Source organism: Mastigoproctus giganteus, chromosome 4 (assembly GCF_048544385.1).
Source record: "Mastigoproctus giganteus isolate SK-2022 chromosome 4, ASM4854438v1, whole genome shotgun sequence".
Taxonomy (NCBI): Eukaryota; Metazoa; Arthropoda; class Arachnida; order Uropygi; family Thelyphonidae; genus Mastigoproctus; species Mastigoproctus giganteus.
Window position 1 is genome coordinate 89,079,065 of NC_143578.1, and position 18,750 is coordinate 89,097,814.

Consider the following 18,750-nt stretch of genomic DNA (forward strand, 5'->3'; position numbering starts at 1 on the left):
AGGATCAGTAGAGCATACTGGTAGCTCAAAAGAAAGACTCTGACAATCATCTACCGTGCACTCTTCTTGCCTATAATATCCTATGGAGTATGTGCGTGGTTTACCCACATGGCCATAGTCAGAAACAGGAACAAATTAAAAACAATACAGAAAACAATACTTCCCACTATTCCTTCCTAAATTTCATTTCCACCCCTTCCATTTAATGGGCTCTCCCTTCCCAGCCCACCTCCTCATTGTGCTGGACACTAAACTAGAGGTTTCTGTGTGCATACACAAGCCCCTAGGCTAAGAGGCCAGATGAACAACAATCCACACACCTACATAAATCTGGCCTTTACAGAGTACGTATTCATCACATTGCTAGACGTGGAGTTTTGGGGGGGGAACCCGGAGCCACATTACAATTAACACTATATCCCATTGTATCAGGCAATGGTTAGGCAACATCTCCAGTACTTCACACAAGTCTGAAAGACTCATTTAAGAAGGACTCATTTAAGTCAGAGAAGAGCAATGAAATTATTGAGGCAAAAAGGTAAACTTCAGAACTGAAGTCTTTCTTACCAAGAAAGATTTCAGTTCTACAAATTTCAACATCTGGAGACTAGTCACCTGTGAGGAGATCTGATCTACGGTGCTAAAGGCTTTGAAAAGCTCAGTGCTGATAGAATCCTAATCTTTCCTCTTTCTCATACTGCACATAAGAGGGCATAAATTCAAAATGAAGGATGGTTGCAGGATAGATACATGGAAATTTGCCTTCAGCCAGTAGGTAGTTGATTGTTGGAACAAACTTCTACCTGGTGTTTTAGAAGTGGGTAGTTTGAAAAGATGCAAGAAAGAACTAGACAGACTATTAGAAGGGATGTACAGGTAATATGGAAGGGGTTTTTTTTTAATATATTTTGGCAGATGCTATACAAGCTTGCTTTCTTGAATTGTTTGCCACTAATACTAATTGGCAGTTAATCTTTTTTTTTAAATTAGAAATTTTAGTTGACTCATTCCCAGTATCATTAAATAAAAAAAAGAAATAGATTAAGTAATAGATGTTTTGCAGCATCAGTTTGTAGTGTGAGAATCTACCAGATGCTATTGTGAAAGAGCTGATATGCACTTTTTTTTTTTTTTTTTTGGTAGTTGTTGGCGCATCGGCTTCTGTGGCCATATTGCACCTCCCAAGGTTTTTGCAGTACTTTGATCCAAGCCCGAGGCGGGAATCGAACCCGCGACCTTTGGGTTGCCATGCAGGTACTTTACCCACTCGGCTAGCCCGGTCGGCACTGCTGATATGCACTGACAACTGCACAAAGAAGCTTGAAACTAATTATCCCAAGTTATGCTTGACATTTTAGCAATTCATTATAGCAATACTGAATGCAAGAAGCTGCTTAGCCAGGTGAGGAAAAACAAAACTGAATTCAGATCTTCTCTTGCTTGAAGCTTTTAAAATGCTCTTGACAGCTAAGTCTATAAAGGCTTGGTCATTGTTATAAACAAGCTGTGATTCAATATTTCTTAATTAAACTTCCTTGAAGCCACCATAACTATCTGACAGATAATCTGAAGCCACCATAACTATCTGACAGTTTCGACTAATATCGAAACACAGTAAGCTAATATTTGAAAGCATGTTTTCTTTAATTACTTTATTTACTAGTAAATAATCCTATTGCTGCTTTTTAGTATAAAAAGTGTATGTTGTTAGTAAATTTTATTTTTAATCCGGTATCGGCTTTAAAAAAACCTTCTGGTTTTTCTGAAAGTTAGCAGCTGTGGTGTACAGTTGTCAAAAAGCTGCATTCTCAAATAAGGTAGGGCAGTATATTGCAGAAAGGAAATCCATATGTAGTGTTTTGCTTCTGACCACAAACTGAGATTCAAATCCATAACCATACTATTATATACCAAAAGGCAATTCTGAAAAAAAAACATAATTCTACAATGGCAAGAAATAAAGTTCTGAACAAGTTTGGGGTTTGTGTAGCATATTAAATTCAGCAGTAAATTTTCCCTTAATTTTTATATATTTTAACCCACTCCATAAAACGAGTGAGAGAAAATAATCAACCAGAATTCAAAACACGTCTTTTTACTTAGTCAAAATTTTTTGACTAAATAATCATTCAAAAATAATGATGCAAATCAAAAGTAATATCATACTGAAGGTAAACTAAATTTACACTCATGTAATAAAATATTTAAATTTAAGTTTTTATTCTTTTGATGTAGCCAGTACACCAAGATGCCTGTTAATTTAATAATTGTACTGAAAAGCATGACTAAATATTGTTTTTAAAAGCAGTTTGAAATATTCTACATATTTCATTATAATATGTAGAATACCATATTATAATGAAATAAACACTATTCACTTGTTAATACATTATGTTAAGAGAATTAAATTTTCAGGCTGTGCATTTTCATATCATTCACTAAAAAGAACAATATCATACTTAACAAGGTTTATTTTGTCTTAAAATATTCATTTAGTGAATAATAATGACCATTTATCTCATTTCATTTTATTTATTTATTTTTAGAAGTCCTTTATATAAAACTAGTGAAAGAAGGGGAACTCTGTCGACAACTGGTCATTCTACTAATTATGTCTTGCCCTTCCTTTTACCAACAGACAGGAAACCTCAACACTGGATTAAACGTGGAACTGCTTTACTGTGCCAATTAGATGACTGATTTGTATAGTAATTCTTATAGATTAAAATGTAAAAAAATGTATAGTTTAAAATACATGTATTTTTCTTCACATGTGTGTGTGTGTGTATATATATACATACAATGTGTAGAGATCTACACAGAAGTCAAACATAACTTCCTCTGGAGCTAATCTTGGAATACACAAAATTGGATCTTATGTGATAAGTGTCTACAAAATATTAGCTTTTTAGTGGATTCAATAATGCTAATGCACCACTGGATTAAGAGGTTCTGCTTTAATGTTGGACAAATCAAGCCTGGAATCCAAATCATCATCTACTTCACCCACTACGGCTCTAGATAAGAATTACAAAAATACAGATTAGTAATACTTACATGTGTGTGTATGTGTGTATATATAATTATGTCTAAATATTCAAAGTTTCTTTCACTATATATATATATATATACACACATACATACATACAGTAACGAATAATGGTACTAAGAAGCTAATTAATATGGGGGGGGAAGTGCCTGTACAAAAAGGATAATAATAATAGTAAGATAGTAATATAGCTTATGGATCATGAACACTGCATTAGCAAAACATACCCTACAGCCATAATGTGTATATATATATAATATTGTAAGTAGAACGCGTAAAGTAGATTTAATTGGTTTAAGTCTAATGAAAATACGGTATACACTGGGAGCGATATATGGAATGAAAAAGAGGAAGAAATGGACTGGAGATTAAAATAAAGATAAGAAGTGAAAAAGCAACCAAAATGAAATAACATTACAGTGTCTTTCACAATCTCAGTGTCATCCACTGAAATTATGAAAAAGACAGCAATGTTCTTGCTTCTGTTTCCGACATGATCTGTATGCTATGATGCACATGTGTAGTTGCCACGTGCTGCGAAGGCAAATTTTGATATGAATTTTGCATTAATAAGTTTGTAAGGGATGTGCTAATAAAAGTGGTTATAATACGTAGTACATACAGTTCATGGATGACCTTACAGAAGCAAGTGAAAAGAATTGAAAAAACTGGATAAACTATAATAAGGAATATCAGTATAGGCCGGAAGAAAGGGACTTACCGTTACTTTGTAAGACTGACCAAAAGAACAATATGGCGGGGTGCCGGTATATTTATGTGGGGGAACGCTAGCGGCTCCTAGCGTTAGGTGTGGGAGAAAAAAAATATATGGTGTTTGTATATAGGAATTTTATGAAATAAGGTAAAATTAAATATGATTACAATATACATTTTTAATACACTGTTAGGCCAATTGGTGGGTACAAGTTTTCTAGACTGTAAGACACCACAGAGGCCTAGTGTATTATATATACACTATATACATACTTGGTGTGTATGAGTTTAGTTATTAATTAAAGATTATGCTGTTTAATTTAATGTCCCATAGTTTTTTATGCTTTAAGATGTTAAGGGCTTTACAGAAGTGGTAGCGAAGATATGATTTAGGAAAATGGTGGTTAATTAGTTTATTGTATAGTATCTGGATGTTATCGATAGTTGTTTCCTTGTTGCTGCAAATGGTAGCTATTCTGATGCTTTGCGTTATTATAACGTTGGCATGTACTCCTCTAGAAATATTGGAGTTCTACGCGTCACACTTGTTGTATAGGTTGATGGCAGCTTTGTTGTTTATTAATGTAATATCTAAATCTAGGAAATGGGCTGTAGTATCATTGTTTGTTTGTTTTTTCTAGTATGAGTTCATTGGGGTATAAGTGTCCATAATCTGTGATGAAATTAGGGCAGTTAGTAACTATGAGGTCATCTATATATCTGTAGAAGTTAAGGTTCTGTGGAAATGAGTTTTCAGACCAGTATAGATATAGGTTAGCTATAATGCATGACTGGTCTGAAAACTCATTTTCGCAGAACCTTTAACTTCTACAAATATATAGATGACCTCATAGTTATTAACTGCCCTAATTTCATCACAGATTATGGACACTTATACCGCAATGAACTCATACTAGAAAAAACAAACAACAACAATATTACATTAATAAACAACAAAGCTGCCATCAACCTATACAACAAAGTGACGCATTCAACTTTAATATAGTCAACCTCACACAGTGGAACTCCAATATTTCTAGAGGAGTACATGCCAATGTTATAATAACGCAAAGCATCAGAATAGCTACCATTTGCAGCAACAAGGAAACAACTATCGATAACATCTAGATACTATACAATAAGCTAATTAACCACCATTTTCCTAAATCATATCTTCACTACCACTTCTGTAAAGCCCTTAACATCTTAAAGCATAAAAAACTATGGAACATTAAATTAAACAGCATAATCTTTAATTAATAACTAAACCCATACACACCAAGTATGTATATATTGTAATCATATTTAATTTTACCTTATTTCATATCATTCCTATATACAAACACCATATTTTTTTTTCTCCCACACCTAACGCTAGGAGCCGCTAGCATTCCCCCACATAAATATACCGGCACCCCGCCATATTGTTCTTTTGGTCAGTCTTACAAAGTAACGGTAAGTCCTTTTCTTCCGGCCTATACTGATATTCCTTATTATAGTTTATCCAGTTTTTTCAATTCTTTTCACTTGCTTCTGTAAGGTCATCCATGAACTGTATGCACTATGTATTATAACCACTTTTATTAGCACATCCCTTACAAACTTATTAATGCAAAATTCATATCAAAATTTGCCTTCGCAGCACGTGGCAACTACACATGTGCATCATAGCATACAGATCATGTCGGAAACAGAAGCAAGAACATTGCTGTCTTTTTCATAATTTCAGTGGATGACACTGAGATTGTGAAAGACACTGTAATGTTATTTCATTTTGGTCGATTTTTCATTTTTCTTTATTTTAATCTCCAGTCCATTTCTTCCTCTTTTTCATTCCATATATAGCTCCCAGTGTATACCGTATTTTCATTAGACTTAAACCAATTAAATCTACTTTACGCGTTCTACTTACAATATTATATATATCCAATATTTCAAAATTAAATAAAACATAAGCCAGTATGGCAAAAACTGTAGAGCGAAAATTAACATAAAAATAATCCAAAATAAAACGAACGGGAAAGTAAAGGTAAGATATAAACAGTAGCCGAAAAACCCCTATATAATTTAGCACTTTAAATCCAATTAATAAAACCGATATAAAATTTTAAATAATGCCAATTCCATAATAATTTAGCGGTACCCTCCCCCCATAAGGTTCCGAAAGACATGAAATATCACCAAAATGGTTAAAGGAACTACTAAAAGAAAACAAAATCAAAATAAGACTGACCATTATGCCCAATATCAACAGAGGACCACAAGTCCTCTGTCTAATGAAAGCTCAATTTTATTTATTTTATTATATTTTAATTTTTGTCATTATTTATATATATAATGTCTAAATATTCAGTTTAACTATATATATATATATACACACACATACACAACGGCAGACAAAAAAAACTGCATCACCTTAAAAAAAGTAACATTTGTAGTGAAATGTATAAGATATTGTTTGATTTACAGTAATTTTGTTTGTCACAAAGCAAAGATATTGCATCAGACATTAATTGCAAGCTATTGCATCAGCTGTTTTTATAAATACGGCATTGGAAGGGTATACACACTCATTAGTATCCTGTTTTGCAGAGATGTAAGCATGGCTCCATATGTTCAGTTGACACCAAGAAAAAAAAGTGTAGGTGTTGCTCTGCCCCAGGAAGGGCTTTTTACGCGTGCTATTGCTGATAAAATAGACTCCCACCATTCAACAGTATCCTGGGTGCTGAAAATTAAAGCGTGAAACCGGTGACGTCAAGAGAAGACCTGGATCAGGCCATAAAAGAGTGACTATGCCTTCCCAAGATTGATATTTGAAACAGCTATGCCTTCATAATTGCCATGTTAGTGCTCCTGATCTAAAACTGGACTTTGAAATGGCCTCTGATGTTGAAACAAGCACATGAACTATCCAAAGAAGGCTTTCGGAATGTGGTCTGGATGCCTATCGGCCTAAGAAGAAGCCTTTGTTGACCTAACAAATGAGGAAGTAGCGACTTGCTTGTGCTAAAATGCATGTTTCATAGACAAAAGAGCAATGGCATACAGTCATCTTTTGTGAAAAATTGAAATTCAACCTGCATGGCTTGGATGGGAAGCGATATGTTAGAAGACAAAAATTGGAGGCATAACATCCTGACTGCATAACACTGAAGTTCTCCACTGGTAAGATGGTCTGGGTAAGCAAAGGGGTGGGGCGAATTAAGTTTATTAACAGAACGACAAATGCAGAAACCTACACTGCTATCTTGGAGAAGCACCTGAATCCCGTTATTAGGGATCAACCACACAGACATCCAAAACTGCATTTTTCAACAGGACTCAGTACACCTTGCCATTCAACAAAATTCTTGGAGGAGCACCTGAAACCCGTTATTAGGGATCGCCACACAGACATCCAAAACTGCATTTTTCAACAGAACTCAGTACCTTGCCACACAACAAAATTGGTAAGTTTTATGCTATTTAGATTTAATGATGAGTTTGTCTTCTTGTCTCACAAGGCTAAAACGTTAATTTGAATCGGTTCTTTGGAATTTGATTCTCTAAAGCGGCTGATTCTAATAACCAGTGATCACTATAACTGGTGCTTACTGTATATAGCAGACATTTTTATAATGTGCAGGCCCAAAAGAATATGAATGTATATGCAGTCAAAGCTCTGTATAGTCAACGTCCCAGAGGAATCAGAAAAATGGTCATTATATTGAAAGGATGTTATATCAATAGTTTATAAAATCAGCAAAGAAAAGTTAGAACATTTAATATAATTCTACAATAATGCAATATAGTATAATCTAATTCAGAATATTTACTACAGTATTAAACATGAAAATGAAGATTGCACATTTTGCATTGATTGTACAGTGTAGTATAATTAATTTGTAAATTACAGATATGTCAAAGCCTAACAGTAGACATGAGAATTAGTTTCAGACTTTGAAATGAATCTCTCAAAATGTGCTGTTTAAGTGGTATATTTTAGGAGAATTATGAAGGCATTACAGTTAATTCACTTTTGCAGTTAGGCTGTACTTGAAAAGAAGCAATGTACAAGTTCTAATCCTTGATGAACATCCTTCAACAAAACTTCTTGTTCAACCTCTTCACTACAAATTTCAGGTTTCAGTGATTCAGATTTCAGTTTCATTACATTTGCATTGAGTTCCTCTTCATTGGTGCATATCCTGAAATGCACAATGTCCCATCCACTTTGGCAAAGTCTTCAAAACATGTTTCCCCACTAAATTTTTGAGGATTTCCAATGGTAAAGAAATCTTTGAGGATTTCTAATCCTCAAAAATTTCTTCACTATTATCAGATGTTCTTTGCAATTAACAGGAAGCAGCATGCAAAACTTTACATGCATGCAAAACATAGCATCATTCAAAGTGACAAATCCAGTGTGGTTGGTGATTGCTTTTTATTTTTTGTCAATCTCAACCCATGCTGAAGCACTGATTTACACCTTGATCAAGTGGCTGAAGAACTGGTCATATTAATTAGGTGGCAGATATTCAACAGTGACTACATGTAGATAATTCGCTTGACATTATGGAGTCAGTTATCCACAAATAGCAAAATTTTTCCATTCTCCCTGTTCATCTTGCAATCTAAATTTCTGATCCATTCTCCATAGATTTTTGATGACATCCAAACCTTTTAGTTTGCTTGATATATATAACTGGCAGTAATGTTCTCAAAACTTAAGGCTTCTGGACTTTCCAAGTGATGAAAAGAAGAAGCATCTCTGTGCCAGACATTTGCCATTAAGAGAATGCTAATCCACTGTTTTGCCCCTTTTTTTCCATCACTACATTTTCAACCTTTAAATGTAAAGATTTTATCTGGTAAAAACTAAAAAAAAAAGTCCAGTTTTGGACTCTTAATTTAATCCAGTTAATTATTAAAAAGAATTCCATCTACAGTAACATTTTTTGCAAGCTTCATCATTAGCCATTCCAAAGTACCTTTACAAGATCAGGATACTTTGCCTTTTGTGCTCTGATCCTAACCAGTACAGCAGATTTCTCTAAGCTTTCAATCTTTCCAAATGGTGAACAGTGTACTCTTATGAATTCTGAATTGTTTAGAGATATTGGAACATGCACACACGTGTATCATTATCTAATCTGAATCTTAATTTTGTCTGTGATTGGTAAAACAATTTGTAGGAGACATACTGATAACCATATAGTCTATACATCATCATTATCATCCATTTTCAATCCACTGCAGGATGAAGGCCTCTCCAGAAACTTTCCAGTTCGTTTCGTTTTGTGCAATCGCCATTCATTTACTACCCCAAACTCATGAATTTCATCTATCCATCTCCGCTGCTGTCTTCCAGGTCTTCTAGCTCCTCTTGGGGTTGTTTTTTTTTTTTTTTTTTTTTTTTTTTTTTCCTTGTTAGTTGTTGGTGCATCAGCTTCTATGGCCATAATGCACTCCTCTTGGATACCATTCTGTTATTTTCTTAGTCCATCTGTCTCATGTCTTCGAGCTATGTGTCCTGCCCAAGATCATTTTAGTTTTGATAAGAATTCTTTAGTTTGCTGCCTAATTCATGTGTTTCTCTTCTTATCTAACAGTGCGATTCCCAATATAATTCGTTCCATTCTTCACTGTGTAGTTCTCAGCTTCTCTTCCATTCTTTTGGTGAGTGCCCAAGTTTCACTTCCATAAGTCATGGCGGGGAGTATACATTGGTTCATTATTTTACGTTTCAGACAAACAAGGATATTGCTCTTCAGTAGGTGACTATATTTCCTGAATGCTATCCATCCAAAATTTATTCTTCTCTTGACTTCCAGCCATTTATCATTATTATAGCTAATAACTTGTCCAGATAAGTATATGACTCCACCTTTTCAATTACTGTGCCTTCAATCGTTATGTCCCTTTCTGTAGATACTTGTTCATCATTACTTTTGTTTTAGCCATATTCATCTTTAGTCTAAAATCCTTATGAAAATCTTAATCATAACTGATTAAGATTTTCCTCTAATTCTTTGGGATCGTGGCTTATGACCACAGTGTCATCTGCAAATTGTAAATGGTTTAGGTAAACAGCTCAAGTAAACAGCTTCAGAGATATTGTCCCTCCTTGTCAAACTCCTTTCTTGATTTTAAAATTGCTAGTCTTTGTCTAGTCTAATAAAGGAGGTAGCGTTCTCATATATTTTCTTCAAAATCATAATATATGGGGTATCTATGCCTTGTATTTCCAGTGCCCAAAACATTGCCTTATGCTGTATGGAGTCAAATGCCTTTTCATAGTCCACAAATGCCAGGCATAATGGTGTTTTATATCCATTAGCTGTGATATTACATGAAGGTGATCCATAGTTGAGAATCCTGTCCTGAAGCCAGCTTGCTCTTTCGGTTGATTCTCATAAAGTATTCTTTCTAATCTGTTAGTAATGACCCTTGTGAACAACTTGTACATGTGGGATAACAAGCTAATTGGTCTATAATCTCCTTTCTTATGCAGCAAAACTATGATTGCATTATTCCACTGCTTAGGCATCACACCTTTTCTAATACATTTTGTGAAGAGCCTTGCCAGTTTCTGTGTTATGTCTCTTCCTCCCAATTTTAACAACTCTACAGTAACTTCATCTTCTCCGGGGCTTTCTTCATTTTCTTCAATGCATGTTCTACCTCATCAGGAAGAATATTGAGTATGTCATATGTGTTGCTAATTTGCGATCCATCTTCCCCACTGCTGGCATCATTCCCTCGCTCTTTGTATAATTCTCTATAATAGTCTTCTGCTATTTGAATTATGCCTTCTCTGCTTTTTATAAGTAATCCATTGCTATTCTCAGTTTCAGTATCATTTGTCTTTCTGTATTACTGCTCATGGCTGCTGGTTTAAGTCCTTTGTTTTCCCTTAATGCTTGTTCTACTTTTCGTGTGTTAAATCTTCTTATGTCCTCTCTGAGTGTCTTTCTAATGGCTTTGCATAACTCAGTATACTCAATTTTCTCCTTGTCAGTGTTTATCTTGCTTCATTTGTCACCTTCGGTTCATCATAACAAGTGTTTCTTGACTAATGTTTTCTTCTTTGGATTTCTTTTTACCTATAGGTTTCTTGGGCTTTATCACTTTCAGAAAGTTGTAATATTCCTTGTCAGTACCTTGGTCCTGAGCAGTCTGCAGAAACTCAAAGCTGTTCTTAAGTTCCAGTACACACTGCTTTTTCTCCTCTTCTGTTATCTCAAAGACCTTCGTATTATTTACTGGAGTCAGTTTTTTCCTTTCCTTTCCTACAGCTATATCAAGTGTGCATCTTGCCATTCTGTGACCACTTCCAATACTATATCACAAAATGAACTTCTAGTCCAAGTTAATTTCATTACACCAATGAGTTATTTCTCATTGTCAGCCTTCAAGCTTGTCATTAGCTTCAATAAATTAACAAAAGTCATTCATTTTGATATGAGAATTTCTACCACTATCTTGTTTTTCACTTTTTTTTTTTTTTTTTTAATGTAAAAAAAAAAGTGTAAAACAAGATAGTGATGTTAATTTTGGGGTCGTTAAGGAGAATTTATATTTCCAGTTTTTAAAGGAGAAGTCAGATGCTGGAGTAAGAGCATGCCAGGGTGGAAAGGGCTGCTTGGGAGATAGCGCAACCTTGTCTACAGTGAGTTTCAGCTCTGAGTAGCTCTTGGGCACGTATACCAAATCAATGGTTTGTAGTCTGACATGTGTTAAAAAGATTTTCCCATCCAGGCTCAAAAATGGGTGTCCACGTGGGGTGATCTGGCAGGGATTTCAGCTTGAAGGCATATTGCAGAGACAACAGCATTCGTCAAAGCGACAAAGATGGTTCATTTGCTTTGACATACAGACTTTGGACAGGAGATGTTCTGAATTCACCAGTAGCAATATGAATAGCCTGATGGTGGATGGGGTCAAGCCAACAAAGAGCACTATTTCTGGCAGATGCATATACCTGAGACTCATAATCAAATCTCGAGCGTACTAGTGCACGGTATAGATGGAGTAGAGTGCATTTGTCTGAACCTCAAGAGGTAGCAGAGAGAGAGAGCAGAGAATGTTAAGCCCTCTCGTACACTTTGTGCGTAACTGACGAATGTGTTGGACAAATGTCGGTTCTTTGTCAAAAATGAGACCATTGACTGTGGTCTCAAAAATGAGACCTGAAACCATTGACTGTGGCCCAGGAGTTAAGACAGTCAATGGCTTGTTGCAGTTGTCTCTCAATAACCCTCATATTGTATGATAGAGAAAATATGCTGGTCATCAACATATAGTGCATTGTTTATAGTTGGAGGAAGTTGTTCAGAAATAGTTTATTTTAATGGCAAAAAGCATGACACTTAAGACAGATCCTTCCGGTACCCTCTCCTCTTGGCAAAAGGGCCGGGAAAGGGTGGATCCTATACGAACTTGGAAATAACAGCAGGATAAAAATTTTTTAATAAAAATGGGAAGGTGATCTCTTAGACCGAAGTTGTAAAGGTCTTTTAAAATACCAAATCTCCAAGTTTTGTCGTACGCTTTTTCTATGTCAAAGAAGATGGACACCAAGTGTTCTCTTTTTAGGAAAGCATCTCGGATAGATGTTTCCAGTGGAAACATCTATCCTAATTAAGTGGTCCAATGTGGACCTGTTTCTTCGGAAGCTGCACTGAAAGTGGGAGAGAAGGTCTTTCGATTCTAAGTACCATAAGAGACAGTATTGACCATTCTCTGTCCAATATTTTGCACAGACAGGTAGTCAGAGTAATAGGACGATAGTTTTTCGGAGATTTAGGATCCTTTCCTTTACTGGCTTGGCAAAAGCAAGAATAGTTTCCATGCGCCAGGTATCCGAAAATTGTTCTTTAAGAAAGTCTGTTGTACAGGAGAAGCAGAAGGTCCATGGATTTTGGTGAAAGTGTTTGATCATTTCATAATGGATGTCGTCTGGTCCAACATGTACAGGCAAGTGCAGTTTTCAGCTCATGGACAGTAAATGGCCCATTATATGGATGTAAACTTAAGGGCCTGTTTTTCAGTGTTGTGCTTAAGGACCAGAAACTCTGTGGAGTAAGATGATGTTGCAGAGAAGTTTGAAAATGTTTTCCCAAGAGCATTTGCTATTGCAGTAGAGTCTGCAATAGTACATCCATTATATTCCAGGACTCTGAGTAAGGTGTTTAAGGCTTTGAATGTATTAAGCAAGCTTAATGCTGATGGGATTCTTCCTCTTGCTCAGACTATATACACAAGAGGGAACACAAATTCAAATTGAGGGACATTTGCAGAATAGATGTGTGGAAATTTGTCTTTAGCCAGCAGGTGGTTGATTGCTAGAACAAACTTCTGTCAGTTGTTGTGGAAATTGATAGCTTAAATAACTTCAGAGAAGAACTAGACAAACTCTTGGAGGGAATGGATAGGTGAAGGTGAAACTGGATTTTTTTTTTTTTCCCTGCTGATGCTGTAAAAACTTGCTTTCTTGCATTATTTGCCACTACTAATGCTATTAGTTTTTAAACTAAGATTATATTCAGAATCAGCATACCCAAATTCATAAAGAAACACCAAGGAATGCAGATAAACAGAACCTTTTCTGAAAATTTGTTACACTGCTTTAACAACCAGCTTTTAAATATTGGATCATACTGACCTGAATAGTACAAGCAAGTGTATATTATATTTGAACAGAACAACTGTGTTAAATGATAAAATGAGAAAGTGCAAATGTACTGTATATTAACCTGTTTCTTACCCTGCTGATACATTGCTAAAAAGTTCTTTGCATACAGTAACTACAATGGTTCTGTATCTAGACAGTCATGTTTAGTTGATCATGCCCAAAGACTATCTTATCCTATCTTATAGATCAAAAAGTGGCCCTCCTCCATATTCAATATTACTTATCTATGTAATATTGGTGTAGATACACCATAGACAACTCTTAAGAAACTACGATGGTAGTTGTTGTAGTAGGCATTATTTTCTCTGTTTCTCATAGTGTGCTCTTCCTTCACAAAGAGTTGCCATGATATTGCACTATCTCGAATAAGTAACGCTTCACTAATAGAGAAGACTATTGTTACTTATTCTCAGTGAGTACCACCACCCAGATGGCATCGTTTCAAAGCTATTGGCCACCCACCCACCCACCAATGATAGGCCAATAGCTTTGAAACGATGCCATCTGGGTGGTGGTACTCACTGAGAATAAGTAACAATAGTCTTCTCTATTAGTGAAGCGTTACTTATTCGAGATAGTGCAATATCATGGCAACTCTTTGTGAAGGAAGAGCACACTATGAGAAACAGAGAAAATAATGCCTACTACAACAACTACCATCGTAGTTTCTTAAGAGTTGTCTATGGTGTATCTACACCGATATTATACTCTTAACGTATTATGCCTTGTGCATTTAGTTATTTTTAAATATTCAATATTACATAAAGAATAGTGACAATGTTAACCTATTTCTCGCTGGTTAAGATTTACATAAGTGATCAGTGTGACTGCACCCAAATCTGGACCAATACGCTTCTTGGGGTTTTATCAGCTCACATTATAGAAGCCATGCCATAATTTCCTTGGTGCATTACTTAGTAACTACCACACTAAGAAAATTATAATATATATTGTATATATAGTATGTATGAAATGTAAGAAAAAGGAAAAAGAAAGAGAAACAGTAAGTGTACCTGAATGCGCAAGGCTGCAAAAACAGGACACACAAATATAATGATAAGATATAGAAATAATTAGTAGAAAATACTAAAAGATGAAGCAATTAACACAAGGTGCCAGGCCTAATAAAGGAAAAATAAGAAAGAAAGAGAAAAAGAAAAATAATATTAAAAACCTAAAAAAAAAAAAAGTAGAATTATGTAGAATTAACAAGCCAATCATATGTACAATAGCTGAAAGGGAAGTAGAATTTAATAAATGTTAAATAATAGTGAGCATCAAAATGAGGGTGATAGAAAAAATTTTTTTTTGATCCAAACTAGATAAAATTGGTACATAGATCAGGTATTTCATCAGGGGACTACACCTGATCATGTACCAAAACACTGCGTTTCTATATAAACCTATGTTGATGGAGGAATGATTAAAATATAACTAAACTATATGGAAAAAAAAGGGAGGGGGGGATAAAAATAAAACCTCCAAAAACAAGTAAGGTAACCCCAACACAGTGTGAAGTTAAAATAAAATAAAACAATTAAATTAAGTCAAATTAAAGTGTAAATGCATGTGGGTTGAAATGTAAATTCTGAATGTTTTAAAGATGAAAAGTTTTTGAAAAAGGTGATTTCATGTAACAGGCAGTGGTATTGAAATAGGAAGTAATGCAGGGTGAGGGGAAAAAGGTAATAAAAATAAAGGAGGCGAAAATAGCAAGAATAAGAAAAGTAAGTATGTCCGAATCGCCCTCGTATTGCACTAATAGTTCAACAGACGGAAGAAAGAAGAATAATAAAAAAGATGAAAAGAGAAGGAAAAGAGTTTAAAGGATAGGCAAGCTAGGTTTGTAAATACCCAACCTCTTAGAGAGGGCCTTGGCTGTGAGAGTGTTAGTAGAAGTAGAAACTAATACCACTAGCCTCTTAATATATTTTTTAAAATGCCGAATGCCAAAAATATACAGCCGAAAAAACAAACAAATAGCTGAAAGGTACATAAAAATAGTGAAAAGAAGAAAAATTAAATACCTGCAAAGTTATGCAGGTATTTAATTTTTCATGTGTTATGCATACATAATGCATGCATCAAACTGGGCCAAAATGAAGAATACATTATGAAGAAAATATTTCATCAACATGAGCAAATAAAAATAGAATATAAACAGAAGGTGGAGTTGCTCAGTAGAAAGCTAATAATCGTATGCTTTTGTCTATGACATGTTGCTCTCTTGCATTTCTTTCAGAATTTTTCTCCAGTTCACTTTTCCATTTTAATCATAGAGGGCTTCCATTGTTCTTTTCTCTGAGCTTTCTACTGAGCAACTCTACCATCCTTATAGTTCTCCTTCTGTTTATATTCTATTTTTATTTACTCATGTTTATGAAATATTCTCTTCATAATATATTACATTTTGGCCCAGTTTGATGTTATATAACTTTGCAGGTATTAAATTTTTCTTCTTTTCAATATTTACCTTTCGGCTATTTGTTTGTTTTTTCGGCTGTATATTTTCAGCATTCAGCATTCTAAAAAATATATTACAGGCTAGTGGTATTAGTTTCTACTTCTACTAGCACTCTCACAGCCAAGGCCCTCTCTAAGAGGTTGGGTATTGACAAACCAAGCTTGCCTAGTATTCTTTAAACTCTTTTCCTTCTCTTTTCATCTTTTTTACTTTCTATTCTTCTGTCTTCCGTCCGTTGAACTATGTGTAATACGAGGGCGAGTCAGACATTCTTACTATTTTCGCCTCGTTTATTTTTATTACCTTTTTCCCCTCACCCTGCATTACTTCCTATTTCTATACCACTGCCTATTACATAAAATCACCTTTTTCAAAAACTTTTCATCGTTAAAAACATTCAGAATTTACATTTCAACCCACATGCATTTGACTTAATTTAATTATTTTATCTTCACACATTGCATTGGTGCTACCTTACTTATGTTTTTGGAGGTTTTATTTTTATCCCCCCCCCTTTCCCCCGTATATTTTCGCTATATTTTAATCGTTCCTCCATCAACATAGGTTTGTATAGAAATGCAGTGTTTTGGTACATGATCAAGTGTAGTCCCCTGATGAAATACCTGATCTATGTACCAATTTTATTTTATTTAGTTTTATCTAGTTTGCATCAAAAAAAAAAAAATTTTTTTCTCTTTTTTTTTTTTTTTTAAAAACTTCATTTTTTACCACCCTCATTTTGATGCTCACTATTATTTAACATTTATTAACTTCTACTTCCCTTTCAACTATTGTACATATGATTGGCTTGTTAATTCAGTCGTTAATTCTATTTAAGGTTTTTTTTAGGTTCTTAATATTGTTTTTCTCACTTTTACTTTATCAGGTGTGGCACCCTGTGTTAATTACTTCTCCATCTTTTAGTATTTTCTACTAATTATTTCTATTAATTATTTTTAAATCTTATATATATATATATATATATATATATATATATATATCGTAACTTCTCAAATACGGAGGATGCGGAAAGGTCAGGGAATGACCACCGCATATTCCCGGAGCAATATGGCCTTAGTTGCTAATGCTCCTAAAAACCAAATAACAAACAAACAACTTCTCTATTACAAATTTCTATTTAATGAATTTCTCTATATTATGAATTTCTCTACAATACATTGGAACTTGAAACAAAATTGTGTAAAATTAACCCCATATAGCGAAGCGTTAGTCTCTATAATGAACTTTTAAAAAAATTAGCATTCACTCTAATGCAAACTGACAGTAATTATCGGCCTATCAAAGCAATGGGTGGGCACAGCTATGCTTGCCAATCACTCCATTACATCCAAGCCTTAGCAACAATCAATCAGAAGGGATACCATATACTAAAGATTAAATGGGTTTTCTAATAAATTTCAGGCAAATGTGGTCATAAACTTTGCAGATTTATAAATTGGATGTTTGGTTTCAGTTTGCACACAGAGTAATTTTTACCATTGTGGAAACAGTCCAAGAGAAAGCGTTTAGGCATAAATGATAAAGCATAGATTCTTCATGAAATTGACAAGGGTTTTAAGAAAAAAATAATGCTAAGAAATACAGAATAACAGCAAGCAGTTTATCTGCAATTTAAAAAAAAAATCAAGTAACAATTTTATGAAATTGAAGGAGGAATAGATAAGAAGAGAATTAAGTTGTGTGTACATGAAGATGTTGATAAAGCTGTTCTAAAAGGGTTTCAAATAATATGCCAATATCAGGTCCAATAATTAAGCAACAAGCTCTGAAATTTGAGCGGTCTCTTGGACATACAGAATTTAATGCTAGACTGGATGGTTAGATAAATTTTTAAGAAGTGCCAAGGAATCATTGTAAAGGTTATTTGTGTGGAGAAAGTGTCAATGTAAGTGAAGAAGATTGCAACAGTTGGAAGAACAACACCTTAAAGATTTGTAAATATATGAACCTAAGGACATTTTTAATGCTAATGAAATGGGTTTATTCTTTAAATGCTTACCAAATAGAACACTTGCTTTTAAAAATGAAGTTTTGGCAGAAAAAAAAAGTGTCACTGTTTGGAGAAATTCTCCAACTAGTAATAACCAATATAACAGGAAATGAAAAATTAAAACTTTTAGTCATCAGAAAATTAAAAACCAAAAATGTTTTAGAGGCACAATATCATTTGAAGTTATGGATGATAAGTGATATTTTTGAAGGATAGATATTAAAACTATCCTTCATAAAAGGAAGATCGTGTTAATTATTGATAACTGTTGTGTACATCCTGCCAATATTTCTGCAAACTTAAGCGTGTATATTTGTTTTTGCCACCAAACGTAACATCAAAACTCCAGTCAATGAACCAAGGCATTATTAAAAATTTCATTATCGAAAGAAAATATTAATCAAGTTTATCAATGTATTAAAAGAACAAAATGTCTAGAAGTTATCTCTGAAGTGGCAAAAGTTTGGACAATGTGCTTAAACACATTATTCAAAATTGTTTTTCGAAAGCAAGATTTGCATTGACTACAGAAGTCGAAAGTGCCTCCGTAGCCGAGCGGGAGTGCAGTAGCACATGCTCTTTGAGTAGGCCGGGGTTCAAGCCCCTGACTGCTGAATACGGTCGATTTGCCAACCCGCACTGGACCAGCGTGGCAGATTATGGTCCATTTCCCTCAACATGAATTGTTTAGGAGGCTTCCATCCTGCAGTGGGTTGATAATGGCTGCCCTTTACCTTTTTACAGAAGTCGAAGAACAGGATGAACTGCCACTTTCGCAACTGAAAACCTTTTGGACATTATTAGAATCATCTGGAAACATCTAAAATCACATA

At 34.5% G+C, this 18,750-nt stretch overlaps 2 protein-coding genes across 2 annotated transcripts in view; one reads left to right on the plus strand and one right to left on the minus strand.

Annotated features, from left to right (window-relative positions):
- LOC150086891 (dynein axonemal heavy chain 7-like) overlaps positions 1 to 2,700 on the plus strand; it is a 1,233,418-nt gene extending 1,230,718 nt beyond the window's left edge. Inside the window, exon 63 of the mRNA XM_090372313.1 lies at positions 2,547 to 2,700. Coding sequence (XP_090228439.1) covers positions 2,547 to 2,700 — 154 coding nt within the window. The remainder of the gene's footprint in view (positions 1 to 2,546) is intronic.
- LOC150086892 (U6 snRNA-associated Sm-like protein LSm8) overlaps positions 2,671 to 18,750 on the minus strand; it is an 82,817-nt gene continuing 66,737 nt past the window's right edge. Inside the window, exon 4 of the mRNA XM_090372790.1 lies at positions 2,671 to 3,017. Coding sequence (XP_090228916.1) covers positions 2,927 to 3,017 — 91 coding nt within the window. The 3' untranslated portion in view covers positions 2,671 to 2,926. The remainder of the gene's footprint in view (positions 3,018 to 18,750) is intronic.